At 50.7% G+C, this 15,521-nt stretch overlaps 1 protein-coding gene and 1 non-coding gene across 3 annotated transcripts; one reads left to right on the forward strand and one right to left on the reverse strand.

Annotated features, from left to right (window-relative positions):
• Positions 1–1,999: 1,999 nt before the first annotated feature.
• Positions 2,000–14,122, reverse strand: LOC136044336 (ras-related GTP-binding protein A). Of its 2 annotated transcripts, XM_065729605.1 has the most exons (10): positions 14,040–14,122; positions 13,729–13,762; positions 11,676–11,775; positions 10,745–10,811; positions 9,573–9,795; positions 7,456–7,551; positions 6,874–6,996; positions 4,633–4,724; positions 3,662–3,777; positions 2,000–2,562 (listed from the first exon to the last, which is right to left on the reverse strand). In XM_065729605.1, the coding sequence occupies exons 2-10, from the start codon at positions 13,753–13,755 to the stop codon at positions 2,465–2,467; spliced, it is 942 nt and encodes a 313-aa protein (XP_065585677.1). In that variant the 5' UTR covers positions 13,756–13,762; positions 14,040–14,122; the 3' UTR covers positions 2,000–2,464. The 2 variants fall into 2 exon arrangements, with proteins under 2 accessions (XP_065585677.1, XP_065585678.1); XM_065729606.1 differs by lacking the exons at positions 13,729–13,762; positions 14,040–14,122 and adding an exon at positions 12,268–12,822.
• A 500-nt stretch (positions 14,123–14,622) lies between these two features.
• On the forward strand, positions 14,623–14,694 carry TRNAE-UUC (transfer RNA glutamic acid (anticodon UUC)). Its single transcript has one exon. It is a non-coding gene; the product is annotated as a tRNA-Glu (tRNA).
• Positions 14,695–15,521: the final 827 nt, after the last annotated feature.

Genomic DNA, 15,521 nt, shown 5'->3' on the forward strand with positions numbered 1-15,521 from the left:
GCCAAGTGGGGGACTTGCAGTGCTTGAGGCACTGGTGACATTTGTGATGTGGAATGCTGGTCAAGCCCCAAAGGGTGGGCCTCTACAAGCTGACCAAGAGGGATCAGATTTGTGAGAAGCATCGCTTATTTAGGATGGCAAGATTCTGCCAGGCTGCCCAAGCAGGGAGCCAGTAAGAGTCTACTGGAAAGCAGGATGAGGTGCCCGAGCCACCCAACCCAGCAGTTCTGCTGACACTCCAGGCTCCAAAAGAGGCCCCCAGGTTTTCTTCTGGGAGAGAAGACAGCAACACATAACACGGTTCCACCAAAAGGTGTCAGTCATCTTGAAATGAAACCATCAACATATTTCCATCAGCACTGCAGGTGCTTGTGCTTGATATCCTGTGCAGAGCAGCACCAGCACCAGCACTACTTCTGCCAGAGTGCCAAGTGTTGATTTCCACAGAACCCCCAAATACATACGCTCGAGGAAAACAGATTTTGAGTATGAGAACAGCAACACTTCAGCCATCATCAGTGACCATGGAGGCTTAGCAGGCCGGGACACCTGCAAGGGGGCTTTGCTCCCATCTGTTTCAGATCAGCTCCCCACACACACACACTTAACCCCAGCACCATCCCACTTTCACACAGCAAGCAGTTTATCCCTCAAGGAAACCCAGTGGCACCTCCCAGCCCGCTCACACACAGCACGAGATAACCCCGCTTGGTTTGTAACCATGGGAATAAGGCAGCATTCCCTCTGTCCTGGCCTCATCCATCACAGAACAGCTGCCTGCTAGGAAAAGGTACTCTGAGCTGAAGGTGTTGGGATCCACGCTGGCACTGCGGCTCTCAGTCCATCTCCTGCACACACAGCTCTCAGAGGCTCCTGACAGCACACAGACAGGCAGCTCTTCCTCTGCAGGGCAGGAGAGAAGCCATGATTAGAGCAGAAGGAAGGACTGACCTCAGAGCACTGAGGGAGCACCCACAGGAGGACCTGCAGCTGCACTCAGCTCACTTCAGCCCATCAGAAAGCAGCCACGCAGTGTGTGAGATCTGCTCTTCCCTTTCCAGCAAGAACCTGCAAGCACTGAAGACAAATAACCCTCCACTGCATCTCAAACCCATTCACAAGCTCCCTAGAAACTCAGGCATTTCAATTTGTAAGCAGCACCTAAAGCTTCTCTCCCACAGGGACACTGCCTTGATGGTCCTCACTGAACACAATCCCAGCCCTACAGATCACAAGTGCATCTGCTGAGTAGGCGGTGCAAGACATGGCTGTTTAATACCACGGAGGTGTAGGATCGATGGAAGATCTTGTGCACAGCCCAGCCTCAGCCCTGCAGCTCTCAGGTCCCGTATGACAGGCACACCCTTGCAGGTACTTTCCCACTGTGTGGGCCAGAGATGCAGGGGAAAGCATCATTTTGAGAATGCAGAGCGGAGAGCCAGGATTACCACACCCTCTTTCATACAGTAACTGGATGCAGCAAGAAATAAAGGAAGAGGTGCTGACGAGCAGCAGCTCCCCCCCAAGTCAGAGATTCCCCTAACTCACAGTGCTTTTGTTCCTCCTATGTTTAATGGAACCGCACACAAAAATCCACTCGAGACGGACGTAGCATGAAGACATACCAGTGCCAAACACTGCCCACCTGACTGCCACAAACAGCTAACACAGCTCCTGCACACACAGCCCGGAGCTGCCACATCCTACAGCTCCTGTGTACCCACAGCAGCCCCAGCAGGGAGACCAAGCATGCCAGGACTCTCCTGTGCGGCCTTTGGTTCCTCTTTACTGTCATCCCAGAAAGCGTGGAGAGGCCAGTGTCACATCCTGACTGCTTCAGCTGCAAACTTTGCCTCAGCGTGGGAAAAAAGAAAATCTCAAATGAAACTTTGGAATGACCTTCAGTCAATGCCCCCCAAAATGCTGCAAGAGGAGAAATGCAGCTGTTACACACCTGCTTGCCAAAGCTGCCCTGGGTTTTAGAAGAAAGAAAACCCACTTTCCAAAGCTCCAGGATCTGAAATCCCTGGTAGCAAAAATTTATTTTCATGACTGAAGACAAGGAGAAATTTATAAATGTATTCTAGCAACCTACCAATAAAATAGTAAATACTTCATCCCTGTGATTTATATGATCACCTGGGAGCAAACATCCAAAAAGGCTCTGCCACATGCCACTGACAACCAGGAGCATGAGAGCTCGTGCACATCACCTGTCCTTACTTCTTCCCAACCCCATAAACACCAGGAGTCTCTTCTGAAGGTCTGCAGTGAATCCAGACATCATCCATGTGAATAGTGTCCAACGGTAAAAGGAGAAACAATAAAGGTTGTGGTGGTAAGCAGCACACTCATTTCAAAGCCCACAAATACATCCACATTGTTAGATTCTCCTAAGAAAAAAAAAAAAGGTAGTTCCAATCCACTTTGTCTCCTGCCAAAGACCACGTGCGTTGGGCCGCGTTCAGCGCATGAGCAGGCTGTGCTTTGGTCCATCCACTCTTTCCAACTTCTCAAAGTGTTTTCTGGCATTGCGGATGTTGATCAGCGTAGCTGCAGAAGCTGGGATGGAGAAGGGACAGGGAGGGGAGAAAAACAGTCAGCGAGGATATGAGAAAAGAAACCCTCAGAAGCACCGCCTGGGGACAGCAGTTATTTGAGTTCCTATCAGCAAAAGCGAACCCAAATCCCCACGTGCCCTCAGTTCATGCTTCTGAACTCCATACAATGACTGCAGGGTGCTCAGCAGAGGGCCAGGTGCTCTGCAGCTGCTACCTGAAGCGGCCAGTACTGGACTGCACTTCAGTGTGGAGAAGGGACATGGTGTGAAACCACATCTTCCCTAAGGGAAGCAATGCTCACAGAGCAGCAACATCCCAAGCAATGAGCTCACAGATCAGCCCTGCTGCTCCCCAGCTGTACAATGCAGTGCTGGAGGTGTGGGCTGCCTGCTGATGGCAGAGCAAACTACACCGATGCAGTCTGCTCACAAGGCAATTTAGAAGTCACTTCAGATTCTCATTTGCTGCTCAAGCACAGCAATGTCACAGCTCAGGAGTTCACTCAGGGTTGTGGTGTTCACACAGGCTTTCCCTAATCCAGTAATGCAATCTTCCTGTCCTCTTCCTGGATAACAGCTGTGAGTCACACAGCCATCCAGGACACTGGGGCAGCCCTAAGCACTCCAATTTTTAACACCTTCAACTACAGTTGTGAAAACAACTAAGCACTCAGATGTGCCTCTGGCACCACTGCCTGCAGGTTCTTAGATGAACAGATGCTACCACCACGCTACCTTGCCCTCCAGGACAGCTCAGGCAATAAGAGCAGAAGATCGCACACGATCCACCTCTGCTTCCTTTCCAAGAAATCGCTGTGGCTGCCAGATCAAAGCAGCCCAAATTAGTTATTAGATAGGACCTATTGAGTCAGGTCACAGCTGTTACGGTGTCTCCTCTGCAAAGTCACTTTCTAACCACCTTCCCCTCCCAGTGCTCAGAGAGGGCATGCCAGGAGGACAGATCCCCCTGTACCTCTGAGCTACAGTCACTTCACTGCTTTGTCTGGCATCTGCTGCGCTCTGACAGAAGAGCCAGGCTTATCCAGCTCTTTGTCTCTGTGAATAAGAACAGGCCAGAAGCTCATCTTCGCTTCAACTTACGTATTGAAGGGTCTGACATAACCACCATCACATATGTATTTGACGTGAAGATGTCAATAAAAGCAGCAAAGTTAGAGTTCCTGACCTCCATGCTCTGGAAAGAAGCAGCCAGCTTACTAAAGAAAGGAAAAAAAAAAAGTAAATGCACCGTTACTCTAAGAGTGCTCAGACAGATCTTCCCCCACTTCATCACATCCCATGTTTATCTGCATTTATTTGGCAAGTGTTGCTTGCCAAGATGGCCACCAGAAGAGGCAACAATTTGTATAAAGGAAAAGCTCTAGCTTTAGGCTTAATTGAACCAACAAGAACAGTATAAAACCCTCTGAGTGTTGATCAGTGAAGGTTTGTAACTCAAGATATACAACCCCACTCTGCCTCTCTGAGGACACTGTGCCCAAGCAGTCAGCACTGAAGTAATGGCTCAACCATTCCAAAGGAGGTTTACACCCTCTGGAAGTAAGCATAAGGCTGAAATACCTGGAGACAGCTCCCTATGGCATGCTGCCACTTCTCTGTCCCATTCAGGCTCTAAACTCCTGACAAGCTGTGGAACCCCCTGAAGGTGGTTCAAAAGAAAGATACTCTGCAGGAAGCTCTCCATCTTTCAATTCCACATACTGACAATTAGTGCTTGTAAGCCCCTCTCTTCCCAAGCCAGCGTGAGTTTACCAGATCAGTTCTGGAATGTTCCCACCCCACTCAAGAAAAAAAAAAAAAAGGCCTAGAAGAAAACAGTTGTTTCAAAACAAACCTCTTTCACCAATCACCAAAGGAGGAAGTTATGAAAGATAACACACACTGACATATTTAAACATGGCACTTTCTAGCAAGCAACTTAACTAACGCAAATCCTCAGACTGCTGAGGAGGCACAGAACCAGTAATGAGTTTGGAGAGTTTCCTTGCTTCAGCACGAAACTGAAATACCTGCCAGGGTATCTTTCCCACCTAATGACTAAACCAGCTCACCTGCAACTTAGTTTGAATTGTTTAATAATGTTGCTGATTTTCTCAAATCTGTGGATATCCCGCTGTTCTTTGCACTGATAGTGAGAAATGACCTGAAAGGCAGAAAGAGTGCAGAGTTAGTCACATTTCAGTACAGCTTTCTCATGTTCAACAGCAGCTGCGAGAAATTGGTGGTGCCCAGCTCAGGGATTCCCTTTGTGGAAATCATTTGCAGCAATACTAGTGGTGGTTTCATGGTAAGAGGGATGCAGTCACACAGTCCCCAGGAAACCTTTAACAAGAACAGATACAAATCAGGTATGTAAGAAGCACTCCTGTCCTCGTGGGGTCTAAATACCCCAACTTAGCAGCCATTTAAATCTTGACTCAAAGAACACAAAGGTGCAAGGTGGGGAAACTCAAGACCATCACCTCCTGTAGGGCAAACAGGCCTTTGACAAATGCTCTACCATGCAGCATCTAGCATGCTGCAGACTTCCACAGACCAAACCTGAGAAGCATGTAGGATGCCCAGCACTGCTCTCAAACTAAAGCAAGCTGTTCTTCTCCAGCTAGGACAAGTGGAACAAAGGCAGCTGTTTCCCAGGGAGCTCACTCTCCATCAATTACCTGAGTCAGACTAAGGTTGTGCTAAGTTGCCTGCGTTCAGATATGCTTCCCTCCTTCTCCTCCCACACAGAAATCTTGCAGCAAGGTGCAGACCTTAGAGCCAGGCTGCAGAGATGGAAAGGATCAAGTTTTCAGGAGTCCTCGCAAGATGATCCATGCCTGCTTCACTCCCACTGCTTCCACATGGCTGGCAGCCTACAGACCTTTCCTCTCCAGCCAAGCCAGCCAGCAGGCCAAGGAGGGAATCTGCAGCATGAAGTGGGATTGCACACATTCAAATTGTTGCATCTTCATTCCCACAGAGGCCTCCAAAGGAATATCACTTTGATAACATTATAAGAATGATGACAGCATGACATCCTCCTGCACAAAGATGTTAAACTCATCATTTTCTACCTATGGAGCCATATTTAACAGGCCTTCAGGAATTAAGGTGGGATTGTTGTTTGCTTTGCAGGTTTTTTTTGGTCTTTTTTCCCCTCCTCAAGGAGCTTAGAAAACCATTCTCTGTTTTCTACATTTACAGTTGCCCAACTATTCCTACTGGTACAAGTTAAGCCACATTCAAAAAGTCACATGCACGTAGCAAAGGCTTTGGTATCAAAGTTCTTTCCTCAGCTTTCCAGGTTTTTCTGTTACTATGTTCTAAGCACAACTTCAGAATAAGATTTCACTCAGAGAAAGCAGCCCCTGCAGAAACTTAGATGTATGAAAACAACAAGAAGGGAGAAGTCTTTAAAAGCCACCTTTACACTGAGAAAGCAGAACAGAATTCCTTGCTACGAAAATTATTTTTCAGTTAAAAATTAAAAAAAAAAAAAAAAGCATTTTTGAGTGCATATAAATACTACTATGTATCAGCAAGGTGGAACCATTTATCAACTACATGAGGCCAAAAAGCAGAACCTGTCAGAAATAGGAGGTGTCTACTTCTGACAGTAGAAGTGAACAGAAAAGAAACAGCACCAGAACTTCAAAATCATCTCTTTGTTTGCCAAGGAAAGACCTCAGACTTGAAAAGGTCTTCAGGTCAGCAACAGCACTGTTATAAAGCCCAAAGAGACCCATCTGGAAACTAAGAGTATGGTAAGACAAGCAGCAACGATGTGTTTCACCTTTTGGACACAAGAAGTTAGAAGCAGTTACCGCACAGATGGTAACTTCAAAACTCACAGCAACCCAAATGCTTGCGATCCTCTACCCACACTCCAGGTTTGTAGAGCATCAGGCACTTGATAAAAAAGGAATTAGAAGGGGTTAAAAAGCCAGTCTAGGAGGAACTGAAAAGACTTTTTGCAAGCCACAGAGGGTTCTTGCCCTTTGGAGAATTCCTTTCTGCACAGAACTCCCATGGCTGACAAGAGAATGGGGATATGAAACCCTCTCACAGCCTGGATGAGGGAAATACCAGCTGAGCCCTCATCCCAACAGCCAGACGTGGAAACTCTGGGAAGGTCACACGAGCCACCATGTCAGTCAGCTACTTTCAATATCACAAGGCCTGGATCAAAGCATTCTGCCACGTGGTGCTAGCTCCTCTCTTTGGGCAACTGCCTGTTGTGCACTTTCCTTCCAGGGAACTCCATCCTAGGCTGGGCAGAGAAACATGAAGGGCAGAACAGCTGTATTCACCAGGAAAGTGGCTCTCTCAAACAGAAGCACTTCATCTGCCTCAATGATCTGAGCAAAGTTCCTCAGGTTCATCTCCAGCTGCTGGACATTGGGGATCAGCTGATAGACTATACTGGACCAAGCCTGTCAACAAAGAAAGACAAGGACTGCATTATCATTTCTGCCTCATGCCCATGTTACACAGCATGCTCAAAAACTATTTGCAGTTGTGAGCACTTACAAGCCTAGACAAGAGAGAAACTCTTATCCCACTCCACTGTGCATCTGTCTGCTACACTGAGGGCCACCAGTGGTATCTGTTTTCCTGAGCGAACTCTTCAGCAGTCACTTGGTGACCAGGCAAAACATTTAAGCAGTGTTAAAAGAATGCCACAGGCACAACACTTTGGGGGCTTTATTTATTTCTTTATTTTTAATGAAACCCAAGATGTTCTGATGCCATTAACAAAGCTAACTTCTGGAAGCAGGAGTCGCTGTAGACCTGACAAGGGCCACTCAGTAACTAACCACTCACCCTCCTCACGCTCTTGTTTGCAGGTGAGAGGGGGAAAAGACCAAATACAGCAAGGATGGTGTACAGACCTTGTACAGCGTCTCATCCCAGATGGAAGTTCTAAAACAAGCACATTCCAAAGGTCGGGAAAGGCGCCTCAAGTCTTCCTCACGCTCCTTAAAAATCTGTGAAGTAAAATGATTAGCAGTTGAGTGTAAATATTTTAGCCTTTGGTGTGGTGACTGCATTGCATTTCTAGCACACATGTCAAACAACACTCGAGCAACACGCAGCACGGAAGAGAGCAGCAGAGCTTGCTGGCTAGGGCAGACTGTCAGAAACCTTTCCACTAGGTTAGCAGGGATAAGCAGACCTTGGCTGTCACACAGCAGGGGACTCAAACGTGGAAAAACTACAGTGTTATGGGCTGCAAATGTATGTGCATGAGGTTTATAGAGGACCTAAAATCTGACAAGCCCCTGGTCATACGTAAAAAGCTGTGTCATCATGAACAGAGTAGAAGGAAAGCACTGAGAGTTTCGTCACTAAGAGCTGTGTTAGCAAAGCAGCTCTGAGGCAAGCATACAGCCTTCTCCCATTGAGTTCTGCCCTTAAAAAAGCGGGGTAAAACAAAGAGGACAGCCTTGCACCAAACTCCTGAATAGGCAGCAAAAAAAAAAAAAAAAATAGCAGCAAGAGTGCTGGTGCTGTGCCCCTGCAAGGGGAGGCACGATGCCTACCTTCAGCTCACCTTACTGTTTTTAGGAACATGACAGAGCAAGCTGATCTCCAGGACACGCTGTGTAGGCCAACACTTGCCATCCTGGGGCCTGAGATACCAAAGGTTTAACAACAGTTTACAGGGACAGAGATCTGGCCCAGTTCAAGAGTTTTTTGCATGTTCTTCTGAACAGCAGATACTTTTAAACAGCTTTGATGGGCGTGCAATGATATGCACTAAAAATATACTCAAAGTAAGGCCCCTCTTCTGCCTGTCTACCCCATGCTTCAAGGCCTCACTTGAATTTGCACAACTATATACAGCCAGCCAGACAAAACAGCAACACAAAGATCTTAAGAGTCCCCATTCAGTTTGTAGGGAAGAGAGCTGAAAGTGAGGAAAAAGTCCTTGACTCAACCCTCCAAACAGGCTCGTTGAGCTATCTTTGCACTGAGCTGGAGGGCAGAACTAGGAAAGGAGAACCACCAGGCAGAATAAGGGATCTGGAGCCAAAATGCTGCATGGAAGAAGTCTGTCTCTGAAGGGAGGTCAGGGTGTGGCTACAGCCATGGGACCTAGCAAAGCTGCCTCCACTGCTGCCCAGGCACACACTCACCAGGAAGCAGAGCATTTAATGCCACTTTGTACTACAGCCTGAAGGGGCCTCCAAATTTGCTCCAGGTCATGGAGTGGAAAGCAGCCAAGCAAAGATATCTAACCACAGGTTTTTTTCTCCTTGGTATCAGGAGCTGGTTGCTTTTAGCCATAATTGAAAAAAGCAAGGTTGGTAGAAACCCATCATCTTTCAGTCTCCCTGAAATCTTCCAAGAGCCCTGAAGAGAGCAGAAAACACAAAACCTCTTTGTGAGGCTGATCCTCTGCCCAATGCCTCCAGGAACACTAAGTGCTAAACCAAGAAGTGACCTCTGGGCAAATGGGCCCCAATGAACACCTGACAGGAAGCAGAAGCATCAACTGACAAAGAAAGAGGTTTCTCTTTCTAGTGAACCAGGGGTTTCAACCCTTCTTTCTGGTATGCTTTAGAACAGTGTTTACGTAAGACTGAAAATGAGAGCTAAAAAGAAACCAACCACCACTTGTCATCACTGCAATCCTCAACGTCATCCAAATGGTCAGAGGAGAGGTCGAGTTTGCCAGATTTCGTTCAGTCCTACCTCCATCCCTACCCTCTGGAGCCAAGATCTGGTAAAGGCTTTACAGTTGATGTTATAAAAGAAAAGGTTTAAGAGTAGTTCTTCCTAAGCAAGTTCATCAGGTCTCTCCTCCACTGGACTACATGCAAGAGGCAGCACTGACATACAGTTTGAAAAGGCAGAAAGGCCTTGAACAGCTCTCAGCACCTGAGAAGCCCTTCCAGGAACACTGCTGATGGGACCGTGTCTGAGGTAGGAACTAGCAATGCTTCAGCACAGCCAAAAGATGCTCTATTTGAAAGCATTTCTATGGCAAGTATCAGCTTCTCACCAAGTCCCGCTGGTCCTCCTGCACCAAGTCCATCTTGTGCACTAGACAAAAGATCTTCGCATCGGGAGAGTTCTGAAGAATTGCCTCCAAGCATGACTGGTAGTAGTGCATGTCCTTCTCCAGTTCACGGCTTTCTACATCGAACACATAGATGAGGACTTCTACGTTGCGGAAGATGTTGTCCCGCTGACTGGTGAAGTAGTTCTCCATAAAGGTGTCCTGCCTGAGGAGGAGGAGCAAAGAGACTCCCATCAGAGCAGCCAGGCTTCAATGCAGTCAGGGAAAGTGCTGTAAAATATCCCCTGCTAGACACGTCTACATGTTGAGCTGCAGATCACACCACAGGAGGCCAAAGAAAGAGCCCACAGGCAGCTAACTTCCTCAGGATATAAGGCTCCCTCAGCACTTCCAACTGAGCACAGTAGGATGCTCCTGAAGAGCATCTGCTTCCCAGTGTCTTGGTACAGGACATAGCTGCTGCTCGGGGCTAGCACAAACAAAGCTGCATTGCTTTCAAGGAGCTGCATACAAAAAAGCCACAAACCATCAGCACAGCCTGTTTTACAGGATTTAAATGCATTTTGAGTAATTTCTGCTATACACAGCTCAGACAAAACATGAGGACATTAGATCTGGTGAAGCTTAGCAAAGTTTGTCAACTTTTCTGAGGCTCTGTCAATGGGAATGCTCTTTAAAAAGCTGCTTTCAGGAACCACAGAATCACCATCCATCTCTAAAATCGCTTCTCAGCATGCACCTCACTTGGATCAAACTCATGAGATGCAGTTCCACAACCATCATCGCCTGCACCATCACCACGTTCAAGAGACAGTTCAGGTGGAGGGCTCAGGCTTTCTGGCAGATAAACAAAGCAGCCAGCAACGAAAGGGTGGGCCTATGCACCGCACCTTTCATGTGGTGATAACTCAGACTGCAACCAGGGCAGCCTCCTCCTCCCAGCTCCATGCACAAGCCTAAGATGTGGTATCCACTCTCCCCAGAGCTGCCCCACCAGTTTCATTGTGGCATGCACAGTTTGTTCCACTCTCTCCACACACACAAAAAGCATGGCAGTGCTGCAGGGTAGCTGCTCTAGCTACATCCCCAATCTTATTTGACAGAGCTAGCCCACAACAGTTTCAAAAACAAAAAGAAAAGAAAAAAGTACCTACCCTCCACAGTCCCAGAGGTTTAATACCAGGTTTCCTAGAAATCTAACATGGGAGTGTTCCACATCAACTGAAAAGAGACAACAGTGAGATTAGCAGCTGTGCCACACGCCCAGGGCAGAGCAACAACACCATTCTCTTCGGTACAGCCCACAGTTTAGAAAAGCCCATCTAAGCAGCACTGTTGTATGTAAATCCACAGGAGCCCCAGCCTTCCTGCTTTCTAACCAGGATAGTGCCCTCCTGAGAAGCACAGCAGGCAGTTTCCCTTCAGAAATATGCTCCTGATTTTTGTGATATTTTAAGACAGCTTCCAGCACATTCTGCAAGGCTTTGATTAGCCTTAAAAGAAAGAAAAAAAACCCCACACAACAGTTCATGAAAAGACCAAACCTACAGTGAGCACACAGACACTAATTCTCATGGGTGCCTCACAGTACTATGTTAGATCCCAGTGATTCAAGCCATTGTTTCAGAGGAATCACCTGAGTGTCTTTTCAGATCAATGTCTTTGGAAAAAAAGAGGCAAAAGAAGCCAATCATCCTGCCAAAACCCCAGGCACACAGTGAGATCACTGTGCCTCCAGCTGAGCTAACCATCAGCACCCAAAGGGGACCATGAGGAGGCTCTGAGCACTCCTCCAATAACACACGTGGCAGCAGAGGCTGCTGACTGATCAAAAAAAAGGAAGGATGAAAGTCCAACCATAAGGCAGCAAGACTGGATACAGCATTCCTTTCTCTTTCACTCCAGCCTCCAGCTGACCTCAGCTAATGAGATTTGCCATGAAGACCAACAGTCTCCATGACCAGCAGGCAGCCCCTGCTCCTGCAGGGGGAAGGCAAGGAAGGGCCAGCTGGAGGAACAGCCTCATCCCTTGCATGAACAGCACTGGAGCCCTGAGAAGGCCCAGCTCACACAAAGAAGCCTTACTTGTGGCACCCAGGCGTCGTGTGTCTCTGGCAATGTAGTTTGCAAAGATAATGGACCTCATGCTGGTCTTCCCAGACCCACTTTTACCCATCAGCAGCACCTGGGGAGATTAAAAAATAAAACAACAGAGAATTAGCTACCACAGAGCACTGCCTCCTCCATGGCTCCCAACTTGTAGCAATCAACTGACAGAACTCTGGTACCACTGATTGAAATGGCATCAGAAGAGAACCATACCTGGGAAAGCAGATGGACAGCCTTAACTCCTTGCTTCACACCCTAAAACCCTTTCCATCCTGTTTGAATTCTCAGCACCATGCCCATCACCCTTCTCTTTTGCTCTCTCAGGAATTGCTGCCCTTCAAGGCACTGTGCTCCCGTTCTTTCAGCTGGGTAAGTAACACTCAAAGTTCAGCCAGCCCACAGCCACTGCTGCCCCTGACCCTTTTTCCTACACACCATGGCAGAGGACCCATTGCCAGCCTCCTCTTTCCCCAGCCCTTCACAGGCTGCAACGTTTTCCAAAAGCAATGAGAGCAAAGGACCAGTTTTACCTCAAGCTGTTAAAACCAGACTGAAAGCAATCACTTGCCTACTCAGCACTGGCATTCTCCACTCATTACTTCTCTCCTAATCTTGCTCTTTCCTTTTTCATAACACAGCTTGGTTTCTCTCCCCTGACAGCAGTGAAATACAAGTTCCATGCTGAGTTTCATGTGTCAGAATCCTAGCAGAAAACTAAAAGCCAATAGGACAGTACAGCTCAAATACACCATGCTCCCATGCAGGGAAAACAGGCTCCACCCCAGAATCCAGACTGCAGATCCTCAGGCCAAAAGAGAGCCAGCACCTCTGGCAGCAGAAAACTATGGGATGGCTGAGTGGAGAAGAGGGGGAGACGATCCCACAGGGCACAACTCTGCATCATGATCTAAAAATAAATACAGAACCGGTGGCAGCCAACATGGACTTGCACACAAAAACAGCTGTGAAACAAGTTCCAGTTACAAAGTCAAATCCACCCTTTGGCAACAGCTCTGAAAATCAATCGTCAAGGATCAGTTTAATAAGAGCACAACCAGTGCTGGTGCATTACCCCAGTGCCAAGGGCTGGCTGGGAAGGGGCTCGCCTGGTCCTGACCCTGCTGCAAATGCCTCACAGCAACATGGGCAGCAGTAGCCTATAGCATGAGGTGCTCTTCTGGGAGAAACTGCAAAACCACAGCAGAGGCAAAGGCCACTCTCAGAAGGAGCTGACCACGTAGTCAGGATACTTACTCAAGAGTTCCCCATTCTGCTCAGAAGAGCCCCGATGGCTTTGTGACAAAGGCTTTTCTCAAAGCAGTTGGCTGCTCAGGTTACACCCTCCAGCCTAGCTGAAGCCAGACTCCAGAAAGCTCCATGCAGAGCAGGAAAAGAAAGGCAGCATCTTCACGACACCTGCAGGCACTCAGCATGGCTCCACAGCACACGTCAGCCTACAAGGGAACTTAACTCCCAAGCATCAGGCTACAGTGGCCTTTTGGGGAGGTCAGACACAAGCACATAGGACCAGAGGGGAACCCAATCCTCACTCAACACAGAATGAGAGCCAAGTGCTCCTCACATCACCGCCTGGGCCAATCTGAATCTGCTCAGAGCTGGGACACACAGGGCCCAGTGCTGCTGCCTCCCCCTGCCAGGAGCCCTCAGAGCAGTGCAGCACTGTCCTGTTGCAGTTCCTGCAACACCCAGAGGGTCTCGCTGGGCCGGCAGAGCAGGTTGGGGCACATCCTCTTCCCTGAGGCCGCAGGAAGCCCTCAGTCAGCAGAAGGTTTTCGCAACACACACCAGAAATACGCACACAGCCCTTACTGGGACGTGCAGCTCTGCTGCCCGCCTGCCCTCACGCCACCAAACTAACTCCCAATTTACTGCCGGTTTCTAGCACACAAAGCAAACACCGTGAGAGCCCCCGGGAGCAGCTGACAGCCACGGAACGCCCCAGGATACCGACGTTAAGACGCAGCCACGTTAGCAAACGCAGACAGGGAATGGAAATCGAACCGCTCACCTTCTTCTTCATGGCTGTGCTCGGCATCACCTCCCTGCAGAGACAACAGCACTATTACATCGCTCCCGCTCGCAGGATGAGCGTCAGCCCCAGCTCACAGCAGCACCGTGTAAAGGGGAACCTCCCGCCCCGCACGGCCCCGCACACTGACAGATGCCGCTGCGGGCCCGGCCGGGAAGCGGCCCGCGTCACACGCCCACGATGAGCGGCATCCCCACGACCGCAGGCCCAAGCAAGGGAACCGCGAGCTCCCGCCCCGCTCCCGCGCAGCCGCCGGGAGCACCGGGCCTCTCCCAGCCGCGCCCCGCTACCTCTATCCGCGCCGGGCACCTCCCAGGACGGTTCGGCGGTGCCCGCGGGCGGCGGGAGCCGTGGGGGCGCGTCTCCGGGCTGCCCGCCGCGCCGAGCGGGTCTGGGAGCCCCGCGCTCCGGAGCGGGCCTCAAAGCCACGGCCTCGCGTGAGCGCGCCGCCCCGCTCGGCTCCCGCCCGCTGTGGCCGCGGCCGCCCCGGTTCCCCCCGCGGCGCTCACGAGACTCGGAGCTCGGCGGGCCTCCGCCGGTCACGTGAGCGCTGCCCCCCCACCACGCCTCCGAAATCACGTGATCGGGCACCGCCAACGGCGCAAAGGGCGGGGCGAGGGGAGGAAGAGGCGGAGCTGCTAAGCCGTGGCCGCCACGTTGGGTGAGGGCAAGCCGTTCCGTTGCCAGCAGTTGTAGGAAGGAGCGGCCCAGGGCGCAGTGTGCGGGGCGGCCGAGTCGATAGCGATCCCGCGGCGTTTGCAGCGCGGCCCGAAGGGGCTCCGGTGCAGCGCTGCGTGGCGCCATGTACAGAGGACTCAAACGATGGCGGTAGTGAACGTTTTGGGGCGGGCTGAGAGAACCATTCTCAGCGCCTCCCATATGGTCTAGCGGTTAGGATTCCTGGTTTTCACCCAGGCGGCCCGGGTTCGACTCCCGGTATGGGAAGCAGTTTCACTTTTTGCTCCTGCTGCTTCGGAAATGTTCACACGGTGACGAACCTGGCGACCGGAGCCGCGCAGCGCTGCCACAGCTCCGCAGCCATGGCAGCGCGCGGCCGGGGAGGACGGAGCGCGCCCCTGAGCGAGAATCACAGCTGCGGACAGCGGCCGCGCGCCGCGCGCTCACGGCGAAGCTGCCGAGGTAAAACTGAAGTATATGGAGTCAGTCCACAGGACGAGTGCGAACAGCACCGCGCCGTACGTTAACAGTCCCTCGCAAAGCGGAATTCCGCAGCAAAGCCGAGCCTGCTGATAACGCCGTCACCGCCGCTGCGGGCAGCACTCAGAGCCCCGCAACAGCCGCTCGGCACGCGGCAGCACCGTGCCGGCACGCCACACAGCGCATGCGCAAGCTCCCAGCGACGGCTCACGTGGCACCGCAGTGAAACTGCACAAGCACTGCAACTCCTTGCGCGCTCCCTCCCGCCTTATCGAGCACGGTGGCGCGCGTGCGCTTTCCTCTCCCGTTTCGCAGCGAGAGACATCACAGCTGCACACCGCCCCCTGCCGCTACTGCGAGACTGCGCGCACGCGCACCTTATGTGCAACGCAGCGCGCATGCCCACCGCCCTCCTGCTGTCGCGGGGAAGCGCACCCGCTTCCCGTTCCCAGCGCGGGGCAGCATGTATGCGTAGCGCACCGCCCAGTGACGGGAGACTTGGCGCATGCGCTGCTCTAGCGCGACTCACTGCGCATGCGCTGCTCTAGCGCGACTCACTGCGCATGCGCTTCGTGCCCGGAGCGAGAGCGCGCGCCTGCGCACAGCCTTGTCTT

The sequence above is a fragment of the Cyrtonyx montezumae genome, unplaced genomic scaffold (genome assembly GCF_038088225.1).
Source record: "Cyrtonyx montezumae isolate F1298 unplaced genomic scaffold, pur_monq_1.0 scaffold_11, whole genome shotgun sequence".
NCBI classification, from domain to species: domain Eukaryota; kingdom Metazoa; phylum Chordata; class Aves; order Galliformes; family Odontophoridae; genus Cyrtonyx; species Cyrtonyx montezumae.

Coding starts and splice junctions, on each gene's coding strand:
- LOC136044336 (XM_065729605.1), bottom strand. CDS start 13,755: ATGCCGAGCACAGCCATGAAGAAGAAG. Junction 11,776..13,728: donor GCACAGCCATGAAGAAGAAG/GTGAGCGGTTCG, acceptor TAATCTCCCCAG/GTGCTGCTGATGGGTAAAAG. Junction 2,563..3,661: donor TATGTCAGACCCTTCAATAC/GTAAGTTGAAGC, acceptor TCTCCATCCCAG/CTTCTGCAGCTACGCTGATC.